The sequence below is a fragment of the Myotis lucifugus genome, unplaced genomic scaffold (assembly GCF_000147115.1).
Source record: "Myotis lucifugus unplaced genomic scaffold, Myoluc2.0 scaffold_65, whole genome shotgun sequence".
NCBI lineage: Eukaryota > Metazoa > Chordata > Mammalia > Chiroptera > Vespertilionidae > Myotis > Myotis lucifugus.
Window position 1 is genome coordinate 2,926,676 of NW_005871113.1, and position 23,956 is coordinate 2,950,631.

General features: G+C 43.7%; 1 protein-coding gene across 1 annotated transcript in view; it reads left to right on the plus strand.

Annotated features, from left to right (window-relative positions):
* The window catches only part of PTPN14 (protein tyrosine phosphatase, non-receptor type 14), a 101,851-nt gene that overhangs the window by 19,513 nt on the left and 58,382 nt on the right, over positions 1-23,956 (plus strand). The window contains 1 exon segment of the mRNA XM_023754754.1: positions 3,936-4,105. Coding sequence (XP_023610522.1) covers positions 3,936-4,105 — 170 coding nt within the window.

Below are 23,956 nucleotides of genomic sequence, written 5' to 3' on the forward strand. Positions count from 1 at the left end.
CAAACCAGTTAGGGTGGGTAGGAACTTTGAGATGGGTTTTCTCCTCTACTGAATACCCCAGAGCCCAAATACAGCTGGCGTAGGAATGAGGGCGGTGGCGAGGGCATGGAGAAGGTTACTTTGAGCATAACTTCACTGAACAGTGTGCGGATGGGGAGCTCATGAATGGACTTCGCTTTTTACTTGACAAGTGAACTCAGCACTTGTACAATTAGGTTGTCTGGCTGTGAGTAGGTAGCAACTGGGTCCGACAGGTCACCTGTCTCATCCAATTCTACCCTGCATTGGAAACCCCATATTTTGAGTAGTTTTCTGTAATTTTTTTTTATTGGGTAAATGCATAACGAATCACCCTGAAATATGCTGTGTCCTATGGAAAAGGATGTGTTGCAACAACAACACAAATCTTATGCCATGAATTAGGGTGTGTTTTTTTGCATTAGAAGTGGTTTGCCTTGTTATTTAGAGTTCTGTGCTATCAATGGTGGCTCAACCCTATTACCTTACCATGATTTCTCTTGTACCTCATCATCCCCCCTTTCAATGTACGCACCGGTGTGTGCATTTATCTGTGCATGCGTGTGGGTGTGTATGTGTACTCTATAGAATATTCTTGGGTGTGTATATATACTCTGTGGAATATTCTGTCTCAGGCTTTTCTTTGGGAGGAGATCAGGTCTTGTTTAACGACTGGGTGGATGGGAATGAGAAAAGGAAATTTAAAATACTGGCCTTTATTAAAGCATAGGAGCAGGAAACAAATTTTTAAAAAATTTCCTTTTGAAAAATCAATCATAGCCTGTGAATGCAGTTACTGAGGGCCCTTTATAATTTGAATGTTACTAATTTGAGTGAGTGTTATGAAGTAAGGCCCATAAATTATACCCCCAAAAGTCAAGACTACTTTTAGCGAAAGACACTAAATCATGGGCGGCCTGTTAAGTAACTGTAAAGTTTGCCCTCCCTTTCTCCACCCATGCTTATAAAAGGGCTCTTTTCCAACTAAAATACTTACTACATAGCACATTACTGTTTACATATATTACCTCATTTATGCTATGCAGACTCGCCGCTGGCCGTCCAAAATACCCTTCTGTGGCCCTGTGCTCCTTAACAGAATTCAGTATAATGCTGAACCGTCTTGGCCTCTTTCCCAGTTTATAAAGTACCCAGGTTCCCTCACGTTAAGATTCACCTGAGCCTCCATCATAGCTCTCCCAGGATAGCATCCGAGTGATGTGCCAGGGTCCCACCAACATCCGTAATGAGACTCTCAAGAAAATCCTGTGGGAGCCACTGCTCTGTGACTATTTTTTTTCTTACACATTTTATTTCATTTGTGTTTATTGATTTTTAGAGAGAGATGAAGAGAAAGGGAGAGAGAGAGAAACATCAATGTGAGAGTGAGACATCAGTAGGCTGCCTCCTGCATGTTCCCGATCGGGGATCAAGCCTGAAACCCGGGCTTGTGCCCTGACTGGGAACGGAACTGGCAGTCTCTTGGGGCACGAGATGACCCCCAGCCACCTGACCAACACTGGCCAGGGCTCTTCCACCTTTTAGATTTTTGTGTGATGGACAGACAGGCTTCCCAGCTTTGACTTTGGCTTGCCTTCTCTCATGTAGTTCAGACAACTGCTGTTTTCTGACCCAGTGGTTCATGGGGTAGCCAATAGTGCTGATGAACAAGATTCTTGAGGCTTGCCTGCTTTTCTTCCCAGTGACGATGATGGTGGCAGTAGCATCAGCAGCCACAGAAGACACCGTTTATGAAGTGGTTACTTAACAGGTGCCCCCCACACGCACGGCTGGTCGGCATTTGCACCCCTAGGAGCCTGTGGGTGACAGGCGGCATCAGCATCCCCATTTTACAGATGAGGAAGCTCTGAGACGTGAGGAGGCACCGGAGCTTGGCCACAGCCCCCGAGGCAGTGAGGGCAACAGCTGGGAGATGAGTGACTTCAGAGCCTGTTTTCTTCAGCTCAGCCACATTTCCCTTCCTCTACGTCAGTGGTTCTCAACCTTCTGGCCCTTTAAATACAGTTCCTCATGTTGTGACCCAGCCATAAAATTATTTTCGTTGCTACTTTATAACTGTAATGTTGCTACTGTTATAAATCATAATGTAAATATCTGATATGCAGGATGGTCTTAGGTGACCCCTGTGAAAGGGTCGTTCAACCGCCAAAGGGGTCGCGACCCACAGGTTGAGAACCGCTGCTCTTTGTCATCAGTCACATTGGAACAGCTCACGGACTCCCCGAAGCTGGGAGAGGAACAATAGGGTCGGAATTCACTCAAGCCAGTTTGTCTGAGTCGATAGAAATAGAATCTTGGCTCCGTTTATTGGCATTTCGTTGCTGGAGAAATGCATAGACTTCTGGTGTGAACTTGCCCTTTGGGACAGCGTGGAGGAAATTGGATCAAATCACCGCTCCCACCTGAAAGTATCACTTAAAAACACCCTGCAGAGGTTTTGGGCCTCTAGCTGTGTGGAGGCGAGCCCAGGTCTGGTTTTCTAGTAAAGTCAGAGTCAGAGCTTTCCCACAGGTCTGGGTAGCGCTGTGGCATGGGTGAGCCACAGTATGGAGGAGGGGCGGCCAGCTGGCGGGGAACATCTGCACAGGAATGCCTTTGGAAATTAAACATCGTCCTGAAAACATTCTTTTGAAGGTAGGTTTCCAGGTGTGCTGTGCAGCATTCGAGGCTGTAATTGAAATAGAAAAGAATGCTTCCAAAGCAGTGAGTGATCTGTTTTTTTGGCGATTGTTGTGCTAATCCTGAAATCTGAGCATCAATTAATATGAAGACAAGATCGGATGCCTAAAAGCACCCGTTTTCATCATTGAGCCCGTCGTTCAAAACTAAACTGGGTGAGGCTTCATGTCCAAGGATGAAAAAAATCTCACTTTCATCTATCAAATCCCACCATAATCGGCCAAGAACAGCCACTGGGGGCCCCATGGCAGCTGCGAAGAGGAGGCCCCACCACTCTGAAAGCTTGACGTGGAGGAGAGATTTGCTGGGGTTCATGTAAAATGAAGTGGTCGAGGCAGTGTGGTTTAAAGGACTCCATTAAAGCTCCAAAGGAGAGATTCCATTTTCAGTTAAAATCTGGGACTGGATGGAAATATTCCACACTGTGGACGCTGGCCGTGGGCAGAAGGCTTTGTCCTAGGACAGTGGTTCTCAACCTGTGGGTCGCCAACCTGTGGGTCCCGACCCCTTTGGGGGTCGAACGACCCTTTCACAGGGGTCGCTTAAGACCATCGGAAAACACATATATCATTACATATTGTTTTTGTGATTAATCACTATGCTTTAATTATGTTCAATTCGTCACAATGAAAATACATCCTGCATATCAGATATTTACATTACGATTCATAACAGTAGCAACATTACAGTTATGAAGTAGCAACGAAAATAATTTTATGGTTGGGGGTCACCACAACATGAGGAACTGTATTAAAGGGTCGAGGCATTAGGAAGGTTGAGAACCACTGTCCTAGGAGTTGAGTCATCGGTTCCTCTGCAGCAGGTGCAAGGACTGTGCTTGCCTTGGCCGGCCTGTTCCGTGTGAGAGCACGAGGCACCAGGAGCCACGGGAAAGTCAGCCTTGAGATCTGAGGAAAGAGTCGGCGAGGTCCCCACCCTGCACCACCCCCTCTCCCTGACATGGGTGCATCCGCACCCGCATAGACAAACAGCAGCCATGGGTGTGGATACTGCCTCTGGGTACTCAGTGTCGATCACAATACATGTGTACATGTGGTTTCTTTTTAAGTCGTCCCAACGTCAAGAAAGTGACAGCTGAATGCTTGTGTATGGGCCGGGGAACCGCGGGGGCCGGGAGGCTGGGAGCCTCGTTTCCTGTGTGGTCTTGGGAAGGCCCTTGCGAGCAGGAACTGATGTTGTTTTGCCCTTTTATCTAGACGCACTACTTTGGCCTCTGGTTTCTCAGCAAGAGCCAGCAGGCACGATGGGTGGAGCTGGAGAAACCGCTGAAGAAACATCTGGACAAATTCGCTAATGAGCCTCTGCTTTTCTTCGGAGTCATGTTCTACGTGCCAAATGTGTCATGGCTTCAGCAGGAGGCCACGAGGTAGGTGCATTTTCCCCGCATTCCCTGTCAGGGCGTGGCTGAGCGGCGAGGCTTCTGATGAAGGACATGAGCTGGTGGTTGATCTAGGGTGTGTGCGTGTGTGTGTGTGTGTGTGTGTGTGTGTACGAGTGCGTGTGTTTAGTGGGCAGTGGATGGGGATTCTTTTCCAGTTGCTTTTCAGCTTTAGAATATTTGTTTGAATTCATGTCGCTAACTCCGACTCAGCTGTTCCCTACAATGCTCATAAGACAGCAGTGATCCTGAATCAGGTAGAAGTTTGTGTCTAGCAGCACAGCAGTATTCCTTGGAGGCTGTGGGGAAAATATGCTAGAATCGAATAAAAAAAAAATGAACCTCCTATTTACTGGGTAGCCCACTCCTTCCCTCAAAATGTCCCCAAACAAAATGTACCTTCAGTCTTTGGATCTGAGGATTGGGAAGGTAACGGGAGATGGGAGTAGAGTTGAGGAAAATGTTGAGGGGGCAAGAGTTTGGATTGTCTGAGGGTGAATGAGGGGAGACCCACCCGGGGATTGGTCCCTTCCTCCTGCTCAGTGGCTGCTTAACCTTGGAGAGAATCACCTGCCGTCTTTGAAGTGATATTTCCCCTCATCTGCCAAGAGAGGGATTTGGATAAGTTCCTCAAGTTCGAATAGTCTGTGATTCTATGAAGGATGCAAATGCATTTCTGTTGGTGGTGGTATGGTTCACTTATTGGTAAGAGTTTTCCATTAAAATGTCCTTGTCGGGGGGTTAGCTCGTCAAATGGTTATTTGCAGTAATAAAAGGCATTGCTTGAACTCTCTGATTTTTGCCTTTTCCCCGGATCCTGGCATTCCGAGTGCGTGGCAGCAGTGCCAGTGACATGCCGAGACCAAGGAACAAGCGGTATTCAACTCGATGAGTGCATGTGTGGCTTCTTAGATTTGAACTTTCTGAAATAGGTTGTACTTGACATTTTTATATATACATTTTGAGGTAATGGCTTCCATCTTTTTTTTAATAAAATCTGTTGTTAAGTAGGTGGTTTTTCTGTAAACAGAGGGCATGAGATAGCTCACAGTCTGACCCAGGAAACCTGTGTTCAGTCTTTCAGGTGCCATTCGTTTGAAGCACTCGGTTGTATACTGCCATCCATTGTTTTCAAGTTATTTCACTTATCTAAGCCCTTTCTGTTTTTATTAAAAATATATTTTTATTCATTTCAGAGAGGAAGAGAGAGATAGAAACATCAATGATAAGAGCGAATCATTGATCAGCCTCCTCATGCACGCTCCCTACTGGGGATCGAGCCCACAACCTGGGCATGTGCCCTTGATCAGAATCGAACCTGGGACCCTTCAGTCAACAGGCCGACACTCTATCCACTGAGCCAAACCGGCTAGGGCTAAACCCTTTCTGTACAAGATGATTTACACCTCAAATGTGGACGGTACCTGCTGGCTTATGAATCCTTGCTGAGTACTTACACAGTTAGGAACATAGCATTGGGTTAATAAGTACTTGCCGATCCATGGCTCTCGGACCATTAACTGCAAGGCAATGAGTAACAAGACTGAAACACGGGCTATAAATTAATGCCTATTGAAAAAAGGCATCCGTGAGAAAAAAAGAAGTGCTGCTACTTTAGACAGACTTATTCTACAAGGTCTGTGGTTGCAGAAGAGCAGTTGAAATGGCGAGGGACTCGGGCATTGTGCTTTATGAAGGTAAAGAAATCAGTTTGTTTGGAAAAATGAAGACTTGTGAGGGTGTGGTGGTTGCTCTGGGATATATGAAGACTTCTGGGGAAGGAATTCTGTGTCTGCTCTGGGACACAAAATTAGGGCTGATAGTAAAGTTCAAGGAATTGAAAGACTTTGGTTACTTGGCTCAACATAAGAACATGGTTTCTAACAGTTAAGTCCATAAAAACGTGGGACAAGCAGACATATAGAAGGGCAAGGCCCCTGGTGTCTGGAATTGCTGGCACAGAGCAGATAGTGATGGGGTGTCCCTGGAGGAGACTGTCATATGGGGTAGGATGTTGGAATAGACCAGTTGCTTAAACAGACCAGGACCTGCTATATCCTAATTACCCGGAGTGTTTATTGTAAATAGGGATTCTAGGGCTGTACCAGAAGTCTGCATTGGAGTGTCTAAGGCTGGGGATCAGGAGGATGTATTGTTTAAAATAATATTCCTCAGGTGGTTCTGATGTTCGTTCATACTCGGGAATCGATACATTAATTAACCTCTAAAGGTCTTTATAGTTTTAGATTTTCCAGGTAATTATTTGGCTGTCAATATGTGCATTCCTACGCTGAAAACTAGGCAAAAAGTGTTTAGATCTCAAATTTGAGGTAAAGAGTAAGAGTTGTTGGTGGTGCTGGTTATTGAGGCTGGGGACGAGGGGGCACGTTTTTTCTTTTCCTTTAGAATTCCTCTTTGCTCAGTTAGCTTGGTCTGTTTAAGATGAAATTCGCTAAGGAGGGACAGTGTTTTCCAACACAAGATTCTGGAGCCAACTCTATTACTGTCATTTGCTCAGAAAAACTAACAAAGAAAATAATGCAACACTTTGAGGACACTTTTAGGCTCAAACATTAGAACTGAACTGTGTAGATTTCTGATATAACCTTTTATGGTGGAGGATGCTTAAAGTTAGAAGCTGGGTTAGCATGAGGAGGTGTGTGTGTGTGTGTGTGTGTGTGTGTGTGTGTGTGTGTGAGAGAGAGAGAGAGAGAGAGAGGGAGAGAGAGAGAGAGAATATGAATGAGTATTTCAGGAATTTGTGTTGCCCCCAGGTGCCTTAGAACTGGAATGCTTCAAGGGGTGTCAGAACAAATCAAAGACTTAACCTGGGGAGATGGAGAAATAAGAGAGAAAGATTGTAAGTACAGAAAGGGAAGATTTATAGAGGGAGAAAGGAACGCAGAAGGGACTAACATACACGTGGGAAGGTTGAGGGCCGCCGACAGTGACTCAGGTGTGATTCAGTGAGACCTACTGTGGGAGGAAGGCACATAGACTAGAGTATAAAGAAGACATGGTTTGGACAGAATCGCATCTTTAAATGCTCAGGGTTTCTGGGTTTGGTGTTAGAGGCCAATAGATGAGCTGAATTCAAGGTGAAGAATGTTACTCAGAGTCATGAGGAGCCTTTGTGGGGTGGGGGTAGGGCGGAAATCTGAGCAGTTTCGGGAGGTTTTAGAAGCATCTGGGGTCCCATCTGAATGTTGAAGCTCCTGAGGCAGAGCAGCCTGGAGGAGCAGCGGTGGGGCGGGGTTCCCCAGGAATCCTCACGGGAGGAGGAGGGTGGTGACTAACTCTGCAGCCATCCGCTGTTACCCAGTTTCCAGGCGGCTCAGGTGGGAGATGGGCTTTGGCATCTGCGAGCACCTGGGAGTGGCCGTGTCTGCCACCAAACAGTTCGTCTTTGTGATGCCCACAGAGAAAGATATTTGCATAGATTAGAAATAGAAATCTGTCTTTCACTGTGGGCAAACCCGTTGGAGGAGGCAACCCTTCAACCATCTGTGCTTAAAAAATAAGCCTTTGTCTGGAGCCGACCAAACTTGTTTTCACCCAACACATGTTTGCAGTGGTCTGGCTCCCTCTCTTTGAGAGGGAAGCAGGTTCTATAGAATTCGTCAGGACCAGCATTTCTCCTCTCTGAAGAGAGTTCATTAGTAGAAGTAAACTGTTTGTTAGTTTGATGTGTGTTGACCCATGCATATTAAGACACATAGGGGTGAAAGGAAGTTATAATTAAAAGGCATGTATTTCATTTCTTATCCCCAGATAATCCCACCCTTGAAAGCTTGCAGGTTAATGGACTATACAGCCCTGACCTGTGTGGTTCAGTGGTTGGAACGTCGGCCCGAGCACCTAAGGCTCATGGGTTTGATTCCTGGTCGAGGGCACATACCTGGGTTGCAGGCTCGATCCCTGGTCCTGGTTGGGATGCGTGCAGACACACAACCAATTGATGTATCTCTCACCTCTCTCTCTCTCTCTCTCTCTCTCTCTCTCTCTCTCTCTCTCTCTCTCTCTCTCTCCCTCTTCCCCCCCCTCCCTCCCCCCTTCCTCCTTCCCTTCCACTCTCTAAAAATCAATGGGAAAAATATCCTCAGGTGAGGATTAAAAACAACAACAAAAAACGGACTATACAAAACAACACAACAAAAATTTGCAAATGTTGTTGGCTGCAAACAGTTTAAGAAAGCAATGGACTTAATTGAAATGATCAAGTGCAGATATATTTTTAAATTAAAAAAATTAAGAAGCTCTGTTTTTTGACATTAATTTTGACATACTGTGTCTCATCTCCTGGATATAACCTTTGAAGAGCAAATCTCTTCATAAGTGAGGGAAATCGGCCAAGATACTATGATTGAGTTGGGGGAGAAATGAACCACTCAGGCCCTAGTTTTAGGTGATAATTGAAGGAGAAGACAAAAGATATTAAAAGGAGAATACACATAGGAGTACACATACAAGGAAAAAGAAATCTCTTGATATTCTCACAGAAGTGCGAAGAAACTGGTGAAAAGGACACCCTCATAGACAGATGGAGGGTGAGTCACGAAGCCATAGGAATCAAGGAGATTAAGAAGAAAGTTTGTTAACCCCACTCCAAACTGTAAGACACATTGCCTTGGGGCTGTAAAAACGTTCGTTTTCCCTAAACCTTTGGTTAAAATGACTCAAGGGATGGGGCCGTCATAGGTTTATTTATTTTATTTTTATTTTTTTCCCCATTTCGCTTAGCTTCTCATATTCTTTTTGCCAGCTTTTCTGTTCAGCACAGGGACTCTTACTCGCAGTTCATCTTCCCCTGACTCAAAGGAAAGATTTTTGTAATGTGTTTTAATCATTTGCATAGCAACAGGCTCATTATAAACACATGGTTTTCAGCTTTTTCTGGACACAGAAGGAAAAAAGATGGCTTGTGAGAGGTGGAGAAATTCTTAGTCAAACAGAAGGATACTTAATAATAGCAAAGGGAAGCCAGGGAACTCCTGGCCAAGATCACTGCTTTGAGTTTAGCTCTGGGCTTTTTCCAAGTCTTTCTCCAGTTGAGGAAGTCCCTCTTGAGGTTTTTTTTTCCCCCCCCAATATGAAAGAGAAAACTTCTCAACGAAAAAGTAATTTTTGAAGAGGGAATCTAGGCTTCAGAACTTTAAGCTGCTGACCCCATGCGTGCGTGGTTTGAAAAAAACATCTAATCCTGGGGCATTTTTCTTGTACCAGAACATGTTTGTCTTTGCATTGCTCACCGTGGAATGGTATGTTTGCCTAGTGCAAAGGAGCTTTTCATGGTCCCAGTGAGGGCAGATAACCTTTCCTTTTTCCAGGACGGGCTTGCAGCCTGGAGTTCAGGGGGGGCTGCCTGCCCTCCTTGTGGGGAGCTCTGTATAGAAGCAAAGCAGCAGAACCGTGGCTGTACCCTGCACAGTCACTCCACTCGCCAAGGACAGTCCCAGCACCCTCTCGTGCATCTGGCCAAAAGTCCTGGTCTGCAGGACCTGTCCCAGGCTCCCTCCATCTAGTGCAGTGGTTCTCAACCTGTGGGTCACGACCCCTTTGGCGGTCGAACGACCCTTTCACAGGGGTCACCTAAGACCATCCTGCATATCAGCTATTTACATTACGATTCATAACAGTAGCAACATTACAGTTATGAAGTAGCAACGAAAATAATTTTATGGCTGGGTCACAACATGAGGGACTGTATTTAAAGGGCCAGAAGGTTGAGAACCACTGATCTAGTGGGTGCTGCCCCCGTGTTTTCTGTGCATCTCCCACAGTCTCTAAAGGGACGCTCTGTGCTAGTCTGCTAGGTCAGGCTGCCTCCCACTCATTCCGGGGAAGATTTAAAAAAAATGTTTGATCTCTGTATGGGATCGTATGGGGACATTCTTCAGTGTTAAATGTCATTCTTGTCTGGGAAGAACTCACTGGAAAGGTGTCTTTCCACATTGAAAACTGCACCATTAAGAGGGTGTGTGCATCTTTTTGTGATGGTGGATGGCAAAGGAGTTAGGTTCTTACATTCTTAGACTGTGATGGGGGCCCCTTTTCTTCCAAATATATATTTTAATCCTCACTCAAGGATATGCTTTATTGATTTCTAGAGAGAGAGAAATCGGGGAGGGGCGGGGGGAGAAACATCCATCTGTTGCCTCCTGTATGCGCCCTGACCTGGGATCCAACCCGTAACCTTTTGGTGCATGAGACGATGCTCCAACCAACTGAACCACCCAGCCAGGGCCCACTGGCGTACTGATGGTCAAGCCAGACGAGGTGAAGCCTAGCATCCTCATAAAGGCAAAGGGTGTTTTGAATGTGTACATATTTTTAATAATAGGTTTTAGGATGTCGTCCAAAGCCCACACAACGGCTTTCTTCACCTTTCCTTTCTTGCGAACACCGGTGCTGTCCCCACTTCAGCTCTCGCCGTCTGCCTTGAATGCCGTCCGAAATAAGTCAGCGTCCAACCAGTGTTTACTGTCCCTTTTAGAAGCTCTAATTATGGTAATGTCCCCATTTCCTTTTACAACACCATTTATTCTGTTCCTCCGGTTCTTTGAGTTCTGTTATTATTTTGAAATGCTATCTTCATGGCTATTTAAAGTGTCCCCGTGGGCTGGGAACTAGGGACTCCCTTCCAGTCCCCGTCCCAGGCGGCCAGAGTTCCCGGGGAGGATAGAATCTGCTGAGAATCGAGGATCCTCCTCCTGAGCAGCTCCATCTGGTGAATGGGAGCTTGTTCTCTCTCCGTTGGTGACTGAGGACGCGGTTGTTCCTGCCAGATAGTGGAGATATTTTAAGACGCTGTTGATACTAGGACTTAATCTCCAACATAATTCTTCGTGGTTCGCGCAATGCATGATGAGATGGCAGAGGAAAATGGCTGCCTGTGAGCCGCAGAGCCATCTTGGAGGCAAGAAGAATGGCTTGCCCACAGGAAGGTTAGTCGGTGGAAATGGTAGCCGCCATCCACGTGGCTTTTGATTTCAATCTGTATTAAGCAAGGTGGGCGCTTCGCTAGTCAGTAGGAGGGGAAGAATGAGCAGACCTCAGGGCTCTCCCTGCTCCCCCCAAGGGCTGGCTCTCCAGGCAGCTTTGATTTCGTGTCTGAGTGTTTGATATATTGGAGACCATTTGAGTTTGTCCTTAAAGGTTACTGGAACCCAGGGAGCCCGGCAAGCGTCTTCCAGGACCTGGGCCAGCTCTGTGAGCCGAGACCCGTGCAGTTGGCTCCACTGAATGGTCTGCTGTGGCCCCTCTTGAAATTCTTAATAATTTTTGCACAACAGACCCTACATTTTCATTTTTCACTGGACCCTCCAAGCATCTCTGCTTGTGTTGTTGTTGTTGCCTTGTGAGTTGCTCTCAGCTGGGTGGATCTGATGGGTGTGATCAAAGAGACAAAGTAAATACGAAAAGCCTGCAGGGGAACAAAAGGAAAATTTCCCCTACCTATGCAAATGTGGAAGTAGATACGTGGCCCTGGTAACCATTTCCGCTCCTGGACCTGACTCACTGGAACATCCTACGGAGTCTGGGGAGCTGTTACAAAATCAATGTAACTTCCTGTAGGGAAGCCGATTGACTCGCTTTCCTCAATCCTTCACTAGGACTTCCCCACGTCTTACTGCGAAGAAGAGGACCGAGCAGAGTGTATACCTGTCTTAATTAAGCCTGAGTGCCAGGCCTGCTTCATGGTGCAGGTCTTCCAAATGCATGGAGCTGCTGCTTTTCTCCCTCCTGCCCCCCCCACCCCCCAGACCCCCCAGGAAAAAGCTACAGTTTACAAAATATGCAGGGAGGTAGGGAGTTGTGTAGGCACCCACTGCACTAGAGCAGTGAGGTCTAGACCAATAAAATGAAGTTAACCTTTAAACCTAACCTGGGTGTTGCTTTGGTATTCGTTCCCTTTAGGGGAGAGAAAACAAAGAGTAAAATAAATCAGTATCCTGTAGTACTACAGGTTGACATTATTCTTCAGGTGCCCTGTCAATGAAGGGAAAAATCAGAATTTCACAAGGGAATCATGCGTCAGGGGCATCGTTTATGTTTCAGAGGGCGCTTTCACGGAATGTTTGGGTTTTCCATGCATCTGACATTTGATTTTCATCCTTTATAAAGCAAAATATACTTCTGTTTTAATAAGTAAAGCAACGTGTTTTTTTAAAAAAAAATTAGGTTAAGTAGTACTTCCGAAAACACCTTTGCCTTTAAAGTGTTAAAATGATCTCATTTCTAACCAGATGGTTAGTGTGTGTTTACTAGTGTTTGATGATCTATTCTGAACTGCTCAAAAGCAGACAAAAATCATGTGTTGCTGTTGAGCCATTCTGAAAATAACAATTTCTTAAGCCAGGGTATTAATTTTATCCATGTGTATTCCTTGATTTACAAAGATACATTCATTCATTTGTTCATTCACTCATTCATTAATTCCAAATGATTCAACATTCGACCCATGGAATGATAAAGGTTTGTAGTAGAGCATGGATTAAAAATGTAGATTATTCTACGTATGCAAAAGCTGAGTAGAACGTGGTGATCCCACACAGCCGTGTTTACCTTCAGCCGAGGGATGGGGAGAGGGGAAAAACAAACAGGAGCTGTGGGAAGAGGTGTTTTGTCATGTCAAAGCACGCCAGCTGTGCTTTCTGATTTTTTAAAAGACATCCCCTTCCTTATAAGGGATTCTTAGAATTTGGAGGGGTATCATTATAATGGGTGGGATTGGGAATGGCGTGTTAATTTCAATAATGGATTAAAAAAAAAACCCCACCACACCTTGCGGGGAGAGGAGGCACAGGGAGTAGATGTTGTAGAATTCTTTGCTCCACGTTGTTCCCTGGAATCTCAGTGCTGGGACCTTGAATTGGAGTGAAGTGGGTGGGGATGGAGGAGGAAATGGACAGATGTGCTGCGTATTCCCACATTAAATTGGCCCACGGTGCTGGAGTGGCAGCAGGAGCTGGAATGCACAGATTCTGTGCATTCTGGTGTGGCTGTTGTCTGACCAATACGAGACCTAATGCTCCCCAGCCTGAGGATATTATGATTCTTTGTGGTTCTGTGGAAGAACTACATTCCATCACCGGGCGCAGTGTAGTAATAGTAATGATGGTAGCGGCCGGCATTTCTGTGTAGCTGCTGCATTACGTGTCCTCAGTGATGTTCAGTCCTCACTGGGACCCTAGGGAAACAGGGTGGGCACTATTGTTATTCTCTTTAAAAAGGATTGTTTTTGCCCAACTGGTGTGGCTTAGTGGTTGAGTATAGGCCCGTGAAACAGGAGGTCGTGGTTCAATTCTAGGTCAGGGCACATGCCCGGGTTTTGGGCTCGATCCCTAGAAGGGGGTGTGCAGGAGGCAGCCAGTCAATGATTCTCTCTCACCATTGATGTTTGTATCTCTCTCCCTTTCCTTTTCTCTCTGAAGTCAATAAAAATAGTTTTAAAAAAGGATTGTTTTTTAAAAAAGTTACTCACAAGTAGAGGTTTCATCTATTAAATAAATGGGATCTTTTATATTACGTTGCCAGAGAAAAACATCCCCTTGTGCCCCCTCTAGCAAGTTTAGATTCTGTTGAAGTGCAGAGAATTTCAGAGGACTAGAGTACCTGTAAATCAGAGATTGTAAACTGGTCCCATGAGGGCTGATTCTGGTCTGTAGGTGGTTTTGTTTCACCTGGACCATTTTCAAAGACTTGAATTTGGATGCTTCATAGAGAGGCATATACTGACTAGTTTGCCCCACGTCCCCAAGGCCCTACAGTGATGCAGTCAGCAGCATTTACTCCTTCCTGAGACGGCATGGCCCTGCGGGCATTTAGGTGATAACCTCTGACACCTGCACACCTAATTCAAAGTGCTTCTCAGCTTTGCATCAACCCATCCCTCACTGGCTCAATTAGATTGATGCCCTCAGAGTCCAGCTGGCTTCACACAGCCGCCCACAAAGACTGTAGATGGTACAACTGGATGTATCATTTCCCTTAGTCCGTTTGAAAACTTTGCTTCTATGCGAAATCACTCCAGAGTGCCCAATGACACATCCCTGTACTTTATGTGGCAGAGATGTGGCTCAAGGTTTTCGGATTTCCTCTTGATTTAGTTCAATATCTGCATCATCTCTGATTACCTATGAAAAGCTCCATCCACCAGAGAGGTACCATATGTCCTGTAGGGAAAAAAACCACACAAAACAACAACCCAAAAAACAAACAAACAAAAAATCACAATCTTCAAGAACACAGCCTATTTGAGAAAGTACAGTTTGCTGTCTATCAAGACAGATTAAGGTTTACTTTCAGTTTTTCTATATCGATGTGGAACACCACAGATTACAAAGGCCAGTTGCTTTTAAAAAAATATATATTTTTATTGATTTCAGAGAGGAAGGAAGAGGGAGCGAGAGATAGAAACATCCGTGATGAGAGAGAATCATGGATCGGCTGCCTCCTACAAGTCCCCCACTGGGGACTGAGCCCACAGCCCAGGCATGTGCCCCTGACCGGAACCGAACCTGGGACCTTTCAGTTCGCAGGCCGACACTCTATCCATTGAGCTGAACCACCTAGGGCTAGTTGCTTTATTTTATAGATGAAGAGACGGAGAACCAGGGAGATAAAGGGACCTTGAATGGTACTAGAATGGTTGGTTTTAAGTGAACCAAGCCTGTGACGTGGGAAAACCCATAGATACGATTTATTGAAACTTCCCAAAAGCCTGTGCCCACCCTCCCCACCCTTCCCCTGCAACACCAGAGAGACAGGCTGTGGAATTGGAAGAGATGAGTTTTGTCAAAGGGAAGGAAGTAGTTTAGACAGAAGGAACAAAGGGTAGGGGGAAACAGGCGCTTCTTTGAACAGTCTTTAAATAGCGAGCATTATGTGGAGATTGGAACGAAGATGGGTTTTCTTTAACGTTTTTATCAGTGATCTGCAGCCCTGGGCACAGAGTGAACTGCCAAGCTTTCAGATGACACTAAGCCCTTTAGAAGGGTGGGAAATGGAGACATTGGAAATACACAGTAGGAAGGTGTCAGCAAGTGTCAAGTTACCAGGTGTGACTATGGAATAATAATGGTGAGAGTAGAGGAGGAGGAGTCATAGAGGGGACGTGCTGCAACAGGTTCTAGCCGCACTCTCTCTCAAGGTCAGCCTGTCACTCTTGTGCCTGCAGCTGGGGGAGAGTGAGTAGAGGTTTCGCCAGCATCAACGTGTGTCAACGCTTTTCAGAGTCCAGTCCAGCAAATTTCACGTCAAGTTTAGCTAAAAGGCAAGTCAGACTCTTCATGCTTTAATAGAAAATCATGGAGATGATACAATGTTGGAAACAGATGTCTTTTGGCCAGGACATATGTTTGGAAGAAGGTAGAAGACGTTTACGATGCTAACTAAAGAGAGAAACCCATAGGTGTCTGAGGGAAACTCGGAAAGGTCAGTGGTTTGGATCCTTGAAATCAATGACCAACTGTGAAAAGATAGGTACTGATGGAAACATTTGAATTCGAGTTATGTAGTATCTGCCAGACTGTGTTGTCTATTGTGAATGATCGATGGAGTCAGCAAAGAACTGGTGTTCAACCTAATTGTCAAGGAAAATAATAGCTAGGAATAAAATGTAGTTCAAAACCAAGACTCTGCTATGGTAGGAGCACAGCCTTGAAGTGAGAAGGCCTGTGTCTTAGTATTTGTTTCTTGGTCAGGCTCTGTAGACTCCCCAAACTCATCATTTGTGTGATAGTCCATCAGGAGAAAATACCAGCATGGCTACTAATGAGGATTAATTCGGAAAGCACCTATCATAGTAGGTGATCAAATAGTGTTTGTTTTTTTAAATACAAAAGACCTATCAGAAGGTACTGGGGAAATTGCTGCATTCCTTAGGAAGCTGTGCAGGCAGGTGGGAGTCACCTGGTAGAAGAATCACTCCTGGTTGACACTAACTGAAAACGTCCCCTGGAAGAGCATTCTGGGAATAGTTTGGTCTAGCTAAGTGGAGACATTACAGTGCCACCAAGGGGCTTAGTGCATCATTGGTGATTAGCAGAGCCCAAATCACTGTAACCCTATTTCAGGAGGAACTCTGTTGAGTACAGATTTGGTGTTTGCCTTCCTCAGAACTCAAAATCACCCTCAAAAGACCAAGGACTTGATGATGTTGACTTGATGATGACTTCAGATTTGTCCCTTACTCTCTCAGGCACTTCCCAAAGATGGAATTGCAAAACTAACTTAAGCCAAAAAAATTTAGTTGCCAAAATTATGGTAATCATAACCATGCATTCCCTAAGGAGGTGCCCTGCCTTCATCCCAGTCCCATACAGGGGGGCAGATCCAGACCCGGGGACCCAGGCCGGTCTGCTTACTGCTGAGGTTATCAGGTGAGAGCGAGGAAACTGGATAAGGCAGGCCTGGCCACCAGCTTCCCAGATGGTCAGAGCAGCTGTTCAGGGTCTGGAGGCCAGGTGAGCTGCAGCAGGAGCGGCCAGGCTGACCTGATGCTAATCTTGCAGAACTTGTAACTTGAAGAGGATGTCTTCTGAGGAAGGCAAACAGATTCCAGGGAAAGATTATCTAAGGAGATGATGGGCTCTTGGTAAGCGAGGATTGTGAAAGGAAAAACGACTGAGACGCTGGGGGCCCTTTGATTCTTTAGGTGTGGTCTTTCCTCTGCCTGTATCAGAATTGCCCGCGGCATTCTTTAAAAATGCAGTTTCTGGTACTGACTTCCAGAATCAAATCTGGCTTTAATCAGTCCTACAGGTGATTTGTATGCTTACCTTTGGTTCAGTGGAATGCAACTGTATCCTGATGTTCCTTCAGCTGCAGCTGGTGTTTGATGTTAGGAAATAGATGTTAGAGACTCTCAGGGTGGATTTCGAGGAACTGGGAAGGAATTAAAGAATTGCAAAGTAAGTAAAATAGATATTCAGTGGGAGTAGTGGTGATGGGATGAACTAAACGGACTAACCCAAGGTTCTGCAAAGATATTGGTCGAGTTGTGTTTCCTCTATTTCAGAATATAACATTTAAGCCTTTCAGTGAAACTTTAATAATGCATAGCAGGTTATGCATAATATAATGTATGTTTACATGCATATATAAACATAAGGGTATATATATGTTTATTGCATAAGAATTTAGCATCATGTGCATCTTTTAAAAAAAGTCGTAACAGCTGTTTTAGGACCCTAAAATCTGAAACGAGACCTCGTTAGTCCTCCAGGCTTTGAAATTTTAGATTTAATTTTAATTTTATAACATGAGAATTTTTCAAAACTGAGAATTACTGGATTTCAGTAATTCTCTTTCCATTCTCTGATTTGTCAATTTCTACTGCATTTAGGTAAAGGTAAGATGAAACAAAGGTAAATTGAGAAAAATAAAATTTTAGCCAAGTAAAATTCTAAAATTGTGAAAACATTAAGATTTCTTTTTATGATCAGTTTTTTAAAAAATAAAAACATTTTTATACTGTTTAATAGAATCCTTGATTCCAACTACTAACCAGAAGCACAATATATTTGCGAAAAATGGAAAGATAGAAAGGTTCATTTCTGGATAGCAGGTATCTTAATTTTCCAAACAAACTTCTATGACTACCTTCTTACTATAGATTGAGAGATTTTTGTGTTTGAGATGCATGCGCACACACATGCCCATAATTTAATGTGCTCCCTCTTGTTATGAGTATGAAAGCATTATCCTGAGAGCTAATACTCTGATAATTTTTCACAAAAAATATTCCACTCTTATTTTTAAAAATTTGGCTTGGAAGTAGTTTATCCACAGGAAGTTGGAAAATACCAGATATAGGAAGGCTGTATTCTTTACACCTGGTTGATTTTTAAAAGGGCATCTGAAATTATTTAACTGTTATACCCTAAAGTAGGCATTTTTTCTTTCTGATTTAACATGATTATTTTCTAGTTGGTAACATTGTATACTTATAACTTCAGTACAATTAGAAATCCATTTAGAGCTTTGATGATCTGTAGGAGAATGAGAGAATTGAATGAGGGAGTCATCCTGTGATACTTGCATTTTACCTAGAAACACACACACACACACACACACACACACACACACACGAAACATTTTACCCTTGACCCAATGTGTAAGTAATTGGGTTAGAGAGCATTAAAATAAGTGAGAGAATCAATCTAGCTTTTGGTCGTGGAAAATTAAATATATATGTGTATTTAATTGTCTAGAGCAGTGATGGCGAACCTTTTGAGCTTGGCTTGTCAGCATTTTGTAAAACCCTAACTTAACTCTGGTGCCGTGTCACATATAGAAATTTTTTTATATTTGCAACCATAGTAAAACAAAGACTTAGATTTTTGATATTTATTTTATATATTTAAATGCCATTTAACAAAGAAAAATCAACCAAAAAAATGAGTTCGCGTGTCACCTCTGACACGTGTCATGGGTTCGCCATCACTGGTCTAGAGTCATGTTTGCTAATCTTATGAAGATTAGCTAACCATAGGCTCATTTGAGCATTGGGAAGATTCTCCTCTTGGGTTTTTATTTAAGAAACACAGAACTTTGTAATGATAAAGGGCATCACAATTCATGAACTCCAACGTCTCCTAAAAGAAACCAGTTTGATCAGAGCTTGAGCTGCGTCTTTGCAGACCACCACGTGTCTGCGTCTGGCGTGTGTCCCATACTCACATCCTCCACTTAACACACTCCAGCCACCACTTCACCCCTCCCCCTTCACTGCTGCATAATATTCCACCGCAGGAATTTACTAGTTTCCCCATTCTATTGTTGAAGGTCATTGGATTGTTTCCATTTTGGAACTGTTATGAACTGTGCTGCTGTTTCCATTTCTAGTACATTATTAAGGACATTCTAGTATATATCCTGTGGACATTCTTGCACATGGCTTTGACGAGTGTACGCAGTTCTGCTGAGTATGTTTTACCCAACAGTGCTCCAAAAATTTTATTACTCCCAGAAAAATAAAAAGCAGATTTTAAGGCTGAAACACCTTAGGTACTTGATCTTGGTTTCGTTGCTCCGTATATTGAATTCATTATTCACATTTGAGGCCCTGAGGAGACATCCGTAAACACAGAAGCAAGCACTTACTCAGTTGGGATTATTGATCTTTCTTAATATTAATAATAATGATGATTACTAACATTTATTGAGTATTTTATGGCAGGGCTTAATTCTAAGCTCTTTCTGTGTGTATAGGCTATTTAGACCTTACAACAACTCTTAGAAAAACTCATTATTTCCCTGATTTTACAGAATAGGAAACAGACACAGAGTCGTTGAGTAACTTGCCCAAGATCACCCTATGAGTGACAGAGATGTGATAGAAACTTACACAGTGTGGCTGCAGCATCCACACACATTGAACACTCTGCAGCACCACTTGCCATTCAAATCCATTCCAGCCGACTCCGCCCCTGCTTTCTGCTCTCTTACCTCCGGCCTGAAACACAGTGGCTTGGTGGAGAGCATAGGCTTTGGGTCAGACAGACTTGGATTTGAATTCTAGCTCCACCACTTGCTCTCTGCGTGCCCTTGGATGAGTTATTTATCCTCCCTAAGACTCAGTTTCTTCATGATCAGAAAGATCTTCTGAGGATTAAACTGGTTAGTAAATGGAAAGGCATGCTTTACAGTGCCTGGCACTATTATTATCTGGCCTCATGACTTGTATCTCTACTATCCATCTGTTTATTAGGGTGTACGTACCAACTCTCAGCGTCTTTCTTAAGGGTTGTTGCTTCATCATTGTCCTTTTATCAAAAATGTTTAATGGCTTCCCATTGCCTAGAAGGCAAAGACCAACATGCAGAGGCATTTGCAGCATTGCAAGGCTCTATCCTCCTTAGGGCCTTCTGCTTCCTTCCACAAACCCTTCTTACTTGTCTGACTGGTCGTATTCTTTGTTGCTTGGCACCTGGGTTTCTTGGCCCTCCCTCTGTTCCTTGCAGTTCTTGAAGCATCTCCCTCTTCCTTTCTCCCCTCTGCCTTGAAGACTCACTTCTGGGCCTTCATTCAACACAGTATTTCCTAAGTATAAGGCACATTGTAAAATGCAGAGAGGATAAGATGTCACTCCGGTCCTGAATGGGATTTCCAGTCTATTAGGGAAGAGTAGATGGTCCCCTACAAATATCTGAACTTCAGGCTACACTGGCTTCCTTGACATTCTCCACCACCCCACCACATGCTTTCCTGCAGGCCCTTGTATCTGCTGAAGTAGTACATTCTTTCCCCAAATACCCACATGGCCAGCTCCTCACTTCCTTCAGATCTCCCCTCAGAGTTCACTTTATCAGAGACCCTGCTTGACCACCTCCCACTTCACTACTCTCCATACATCTTTCTAATTTTATCTCAGTAAACTTACTTATTGGCTTAATCATTGTTTGGCATCCCCACTGGAAGGTAAGTTCCTTGGACGAGAACAGGGACTGGGATTTTTAGTTCACTGCTATATCCCGGGTGCTGAGAACAACAACTGGCGGGTAGCAGGTGCTCATTAAGTTCTGTTGAACAGATGGATGAACCATTGAATATATTTACTAGTATATTTCTAATATTTTACCAGCACATTGGGTCTAAGTTGGTTTACTTTGTAAGAAGTTAAGAAATCATCACAGTAATAGAATTTGACAGGTTTTGTAATGATTTCTAACCAATAGATTTTGTGCTGGTTTCATGAACGTATTAGGATATGGGAGGCCATATATTTTCTGCAGTCATCATTTTAAGGAGAAGCCTACTGAGCTTTTTGTTTAAGGGGGAATTTTTCTGGAGGAATCATGGCCTCTGAGTATGGCCTTATGCCCGGCACAATCACTGACTGTCCGGAACTGGTGTCCTCTCTTGGTTTTATGCCTCCAAGTTATTGGTTCCTAAGAAGGCATGTGATTTGTTCCTATTCTAATGAGACCCTTTTAAATTCTTAAACATAAAGTAAAAGGAAAAATGTGTTTATAGCAGCCTTTTCCATAAAATGGAGGTAATGAGGGATTTTCTTTGATGTGGGAATTACAGTTCTCTGCTTGACAGTTCTGTCTTCCTTGTCCCCATACCTACACAGTGGGCTACTTTCTACCTGTGTGTAGTCAGTTGTCACTTTGGGTCTTCATTTTCCTCTCTAGGAAGTTGCGCTTTCTACCTTAAAGTTTATTGTGGGTTGTGGGTTGTAGAGGACTGCCTCACAGAGACTGGGGCATTTAGAAAAGTACAACTTTATAAAAGAAGGAAGGACATCTAAAATTATTTCAAATTGTACTCAACAAGAGGAGGCTCGAGTCCTTTCATCCCACAGCCCGTGAAGGGCTTTGAAAGGAGGAATTGTAGAGACATTTTCCATGCCTGAGACTGTCAAGCACAATTTTGGCAGAAATCTCAGCCTAGGAAGACGCTGGATTCTTGGGCCGTGAGATTATTTGCTGGTTTGGGATTTTATCTTTGGCAGTTGTGTCTCCAACTGCTTTTGAAGATTCTGCAGAAGGAAAGTATTCATTTCCAGCAGTAAAAATTCAGAAAGTGGTTAGCGGATTCATGTTGGAATGTGTTTACAACCTTCTGTAGTTCTTTTCTTCCTTCCAATGTTTCCTTTGAGATGTATGCTCCCGACTTATAGAAACTGCAGACAGTGCCAGTTTGCTGCACAGGCACATGTTGTCATGAAAGAGCCTTTGACTAAAATCAGAAGACTTGGCAAGTCACCTCGCCTCTCTGAGCCTCCGCTTCCTCGTGGGTAGGTGGGAAATTGTACTGACTGTCTTAAAGGGTTGTTGCGAATATGAAACGACATGAATTATAACCCATGAAAACACTTGGAAAACAGCTCCCGAAATGGAAAGTACTGTTATTATTAAGGATTATTGAATCTTTTGGTTTTTTAACATCTAGAGAAATTGATTAAAATGTCAATTGTGGAGAATTCAAGTGTGCCAAGCTTTGGCTGGACACGTGTGTGTGTTTTTATTATTTCTTTCAGAGTGCCCTAGGAACAAATTAAAGTTGCTTCCAGCCAGTCTGTCATGAACTGGCTGGACATAAATAAGGCCACATCATAGATGGCTGCCAAGATGTAATGGAAACGTAACAATGGTCTAATGGAAACGTACAGTGAACACCTCCTGTGTGCTAGAGGTTGAGGGGGGAATACAGAACAAAAGAAGCTTTTAAAGTAGCCAAAGAAGCAAAAATAGATCTACATAGTAATACCTAATCAATGCCATGTTAGAGTTAAAAAATGCAGTGGAAACACAGAGGATGGAATGAATTATTCCAGTTTGGTGGCTGGAGAAAGACATTTTATTGTGCAGTACCTGGAGTTTATGTGATTTGGGGATTTTTCTTTTTTTTTCTGCTGAGTCCAGTATTGTTCTATGCCAGCTATTTGGGTGGCTAACTTCCAAAAAAGCATTCTTTTTACCCACTGGGTTTCTCTGAGTCAGTAAACGATCATAATGCTTTTTGCGTAGTTACCAAAGCTAAGGTCTTCTACTAGGTCTGTGAATTATTCAACAAAAAGGGGTGGTCCCTGCCCTCAGGATATGCATGGGCTGATAGAAATGGGAAATATGTAGATAGATGGTTGTTCGCGTGGGGTACAGAGGTGTCAGAGTCCAAAGACAGGATGTACTGAAAACAAATAAAAGATTCTCAGCCCACCACTGTGCACAGAAAAAAATCACAGTCAGTGACAGATCATTCCCTTCCAACACTTACCTTAGACTGCAGGTCCTCACAGCTGGAAGATATCCCCTTGGCCTGGCTCACCACTTGCTTTCTGGCCAATATAGAATCATAGGTTGTTTCTTGAGTCCAGCAGGTGTGTAAGGGTTGGGTAGACTAGCACATTCCATTTGTAAGAGCTGAAGAAGGCCTCCTCTTTGTGCTGTCCTGCTCTGATGGTAGGAAACTGGCTTGAAGAAGGTAGAATCCTAGTACCCAGTGGTCTCCCCATTCACCTCCATCTATACTAAGTTTTCTGGTCACCACCAGTGATCAGATACCCTGCATATCTAGCCACATGACTTAACCCTTTGAGTGCCAACCAATATCCTAGGAACTATGCTAAAATTGCCAAGGCATTTTTGCTGATTTTACAGCAGTTTAGGGAAAAAATTATGAATCGCAAGTAAATGAAGTTACATATTCAAAAACTTAAGGAAACCTTTACTACATTTGTTTTCATCTTTAACATATATTGTTTGCTGATTGTATTATAAAATACTAGTAGAAAAAAATTTGAACAACACATATAATGTTAAAATAGTGGGACACCCTTCTCCAATATCTTCCACAAAATCGTCATCTTCACAGCAAGAATTGACATATTTAGCAATATCATCATCACTAATAAAAGCAGACTTAGAACTGGACACCATTTCGAAGTTTTAGGGCTACAAAATCTGAGTAAACTTCATAAAATCGTAGTACCTGTAAAAAATTAGGCAGATAAATGCCAGTGGTCAATTTTAGAACTACAAACATTCGGCATCATAAGTAATCTGCACTTAGGTGCCATCTGTCAATAAAGAGTGAACTACTAGCATCTAATAGTGACACTGCAGGAGGAGCGCGATAGCGCTCCAGGCACTTTTGGCGAAAGACAGGAGGAGCGCGATCGCCCTCCCCGGCACTCTAGGGGTTAATATAGGCTGGGAACTTCTATTTCTCTCATAGTATCTAAGGATGTATTTGATTGCTGACTTTCATTCCATCATTCATTCGTCAAACATTTGTTAAGCCCATAGTATTTCCTGCTAATTTCTAGGACATGACATCATCAACAGAAGTGGCTTCGTTGTGTGTTTTCTTTTTTATTTTTTTTTA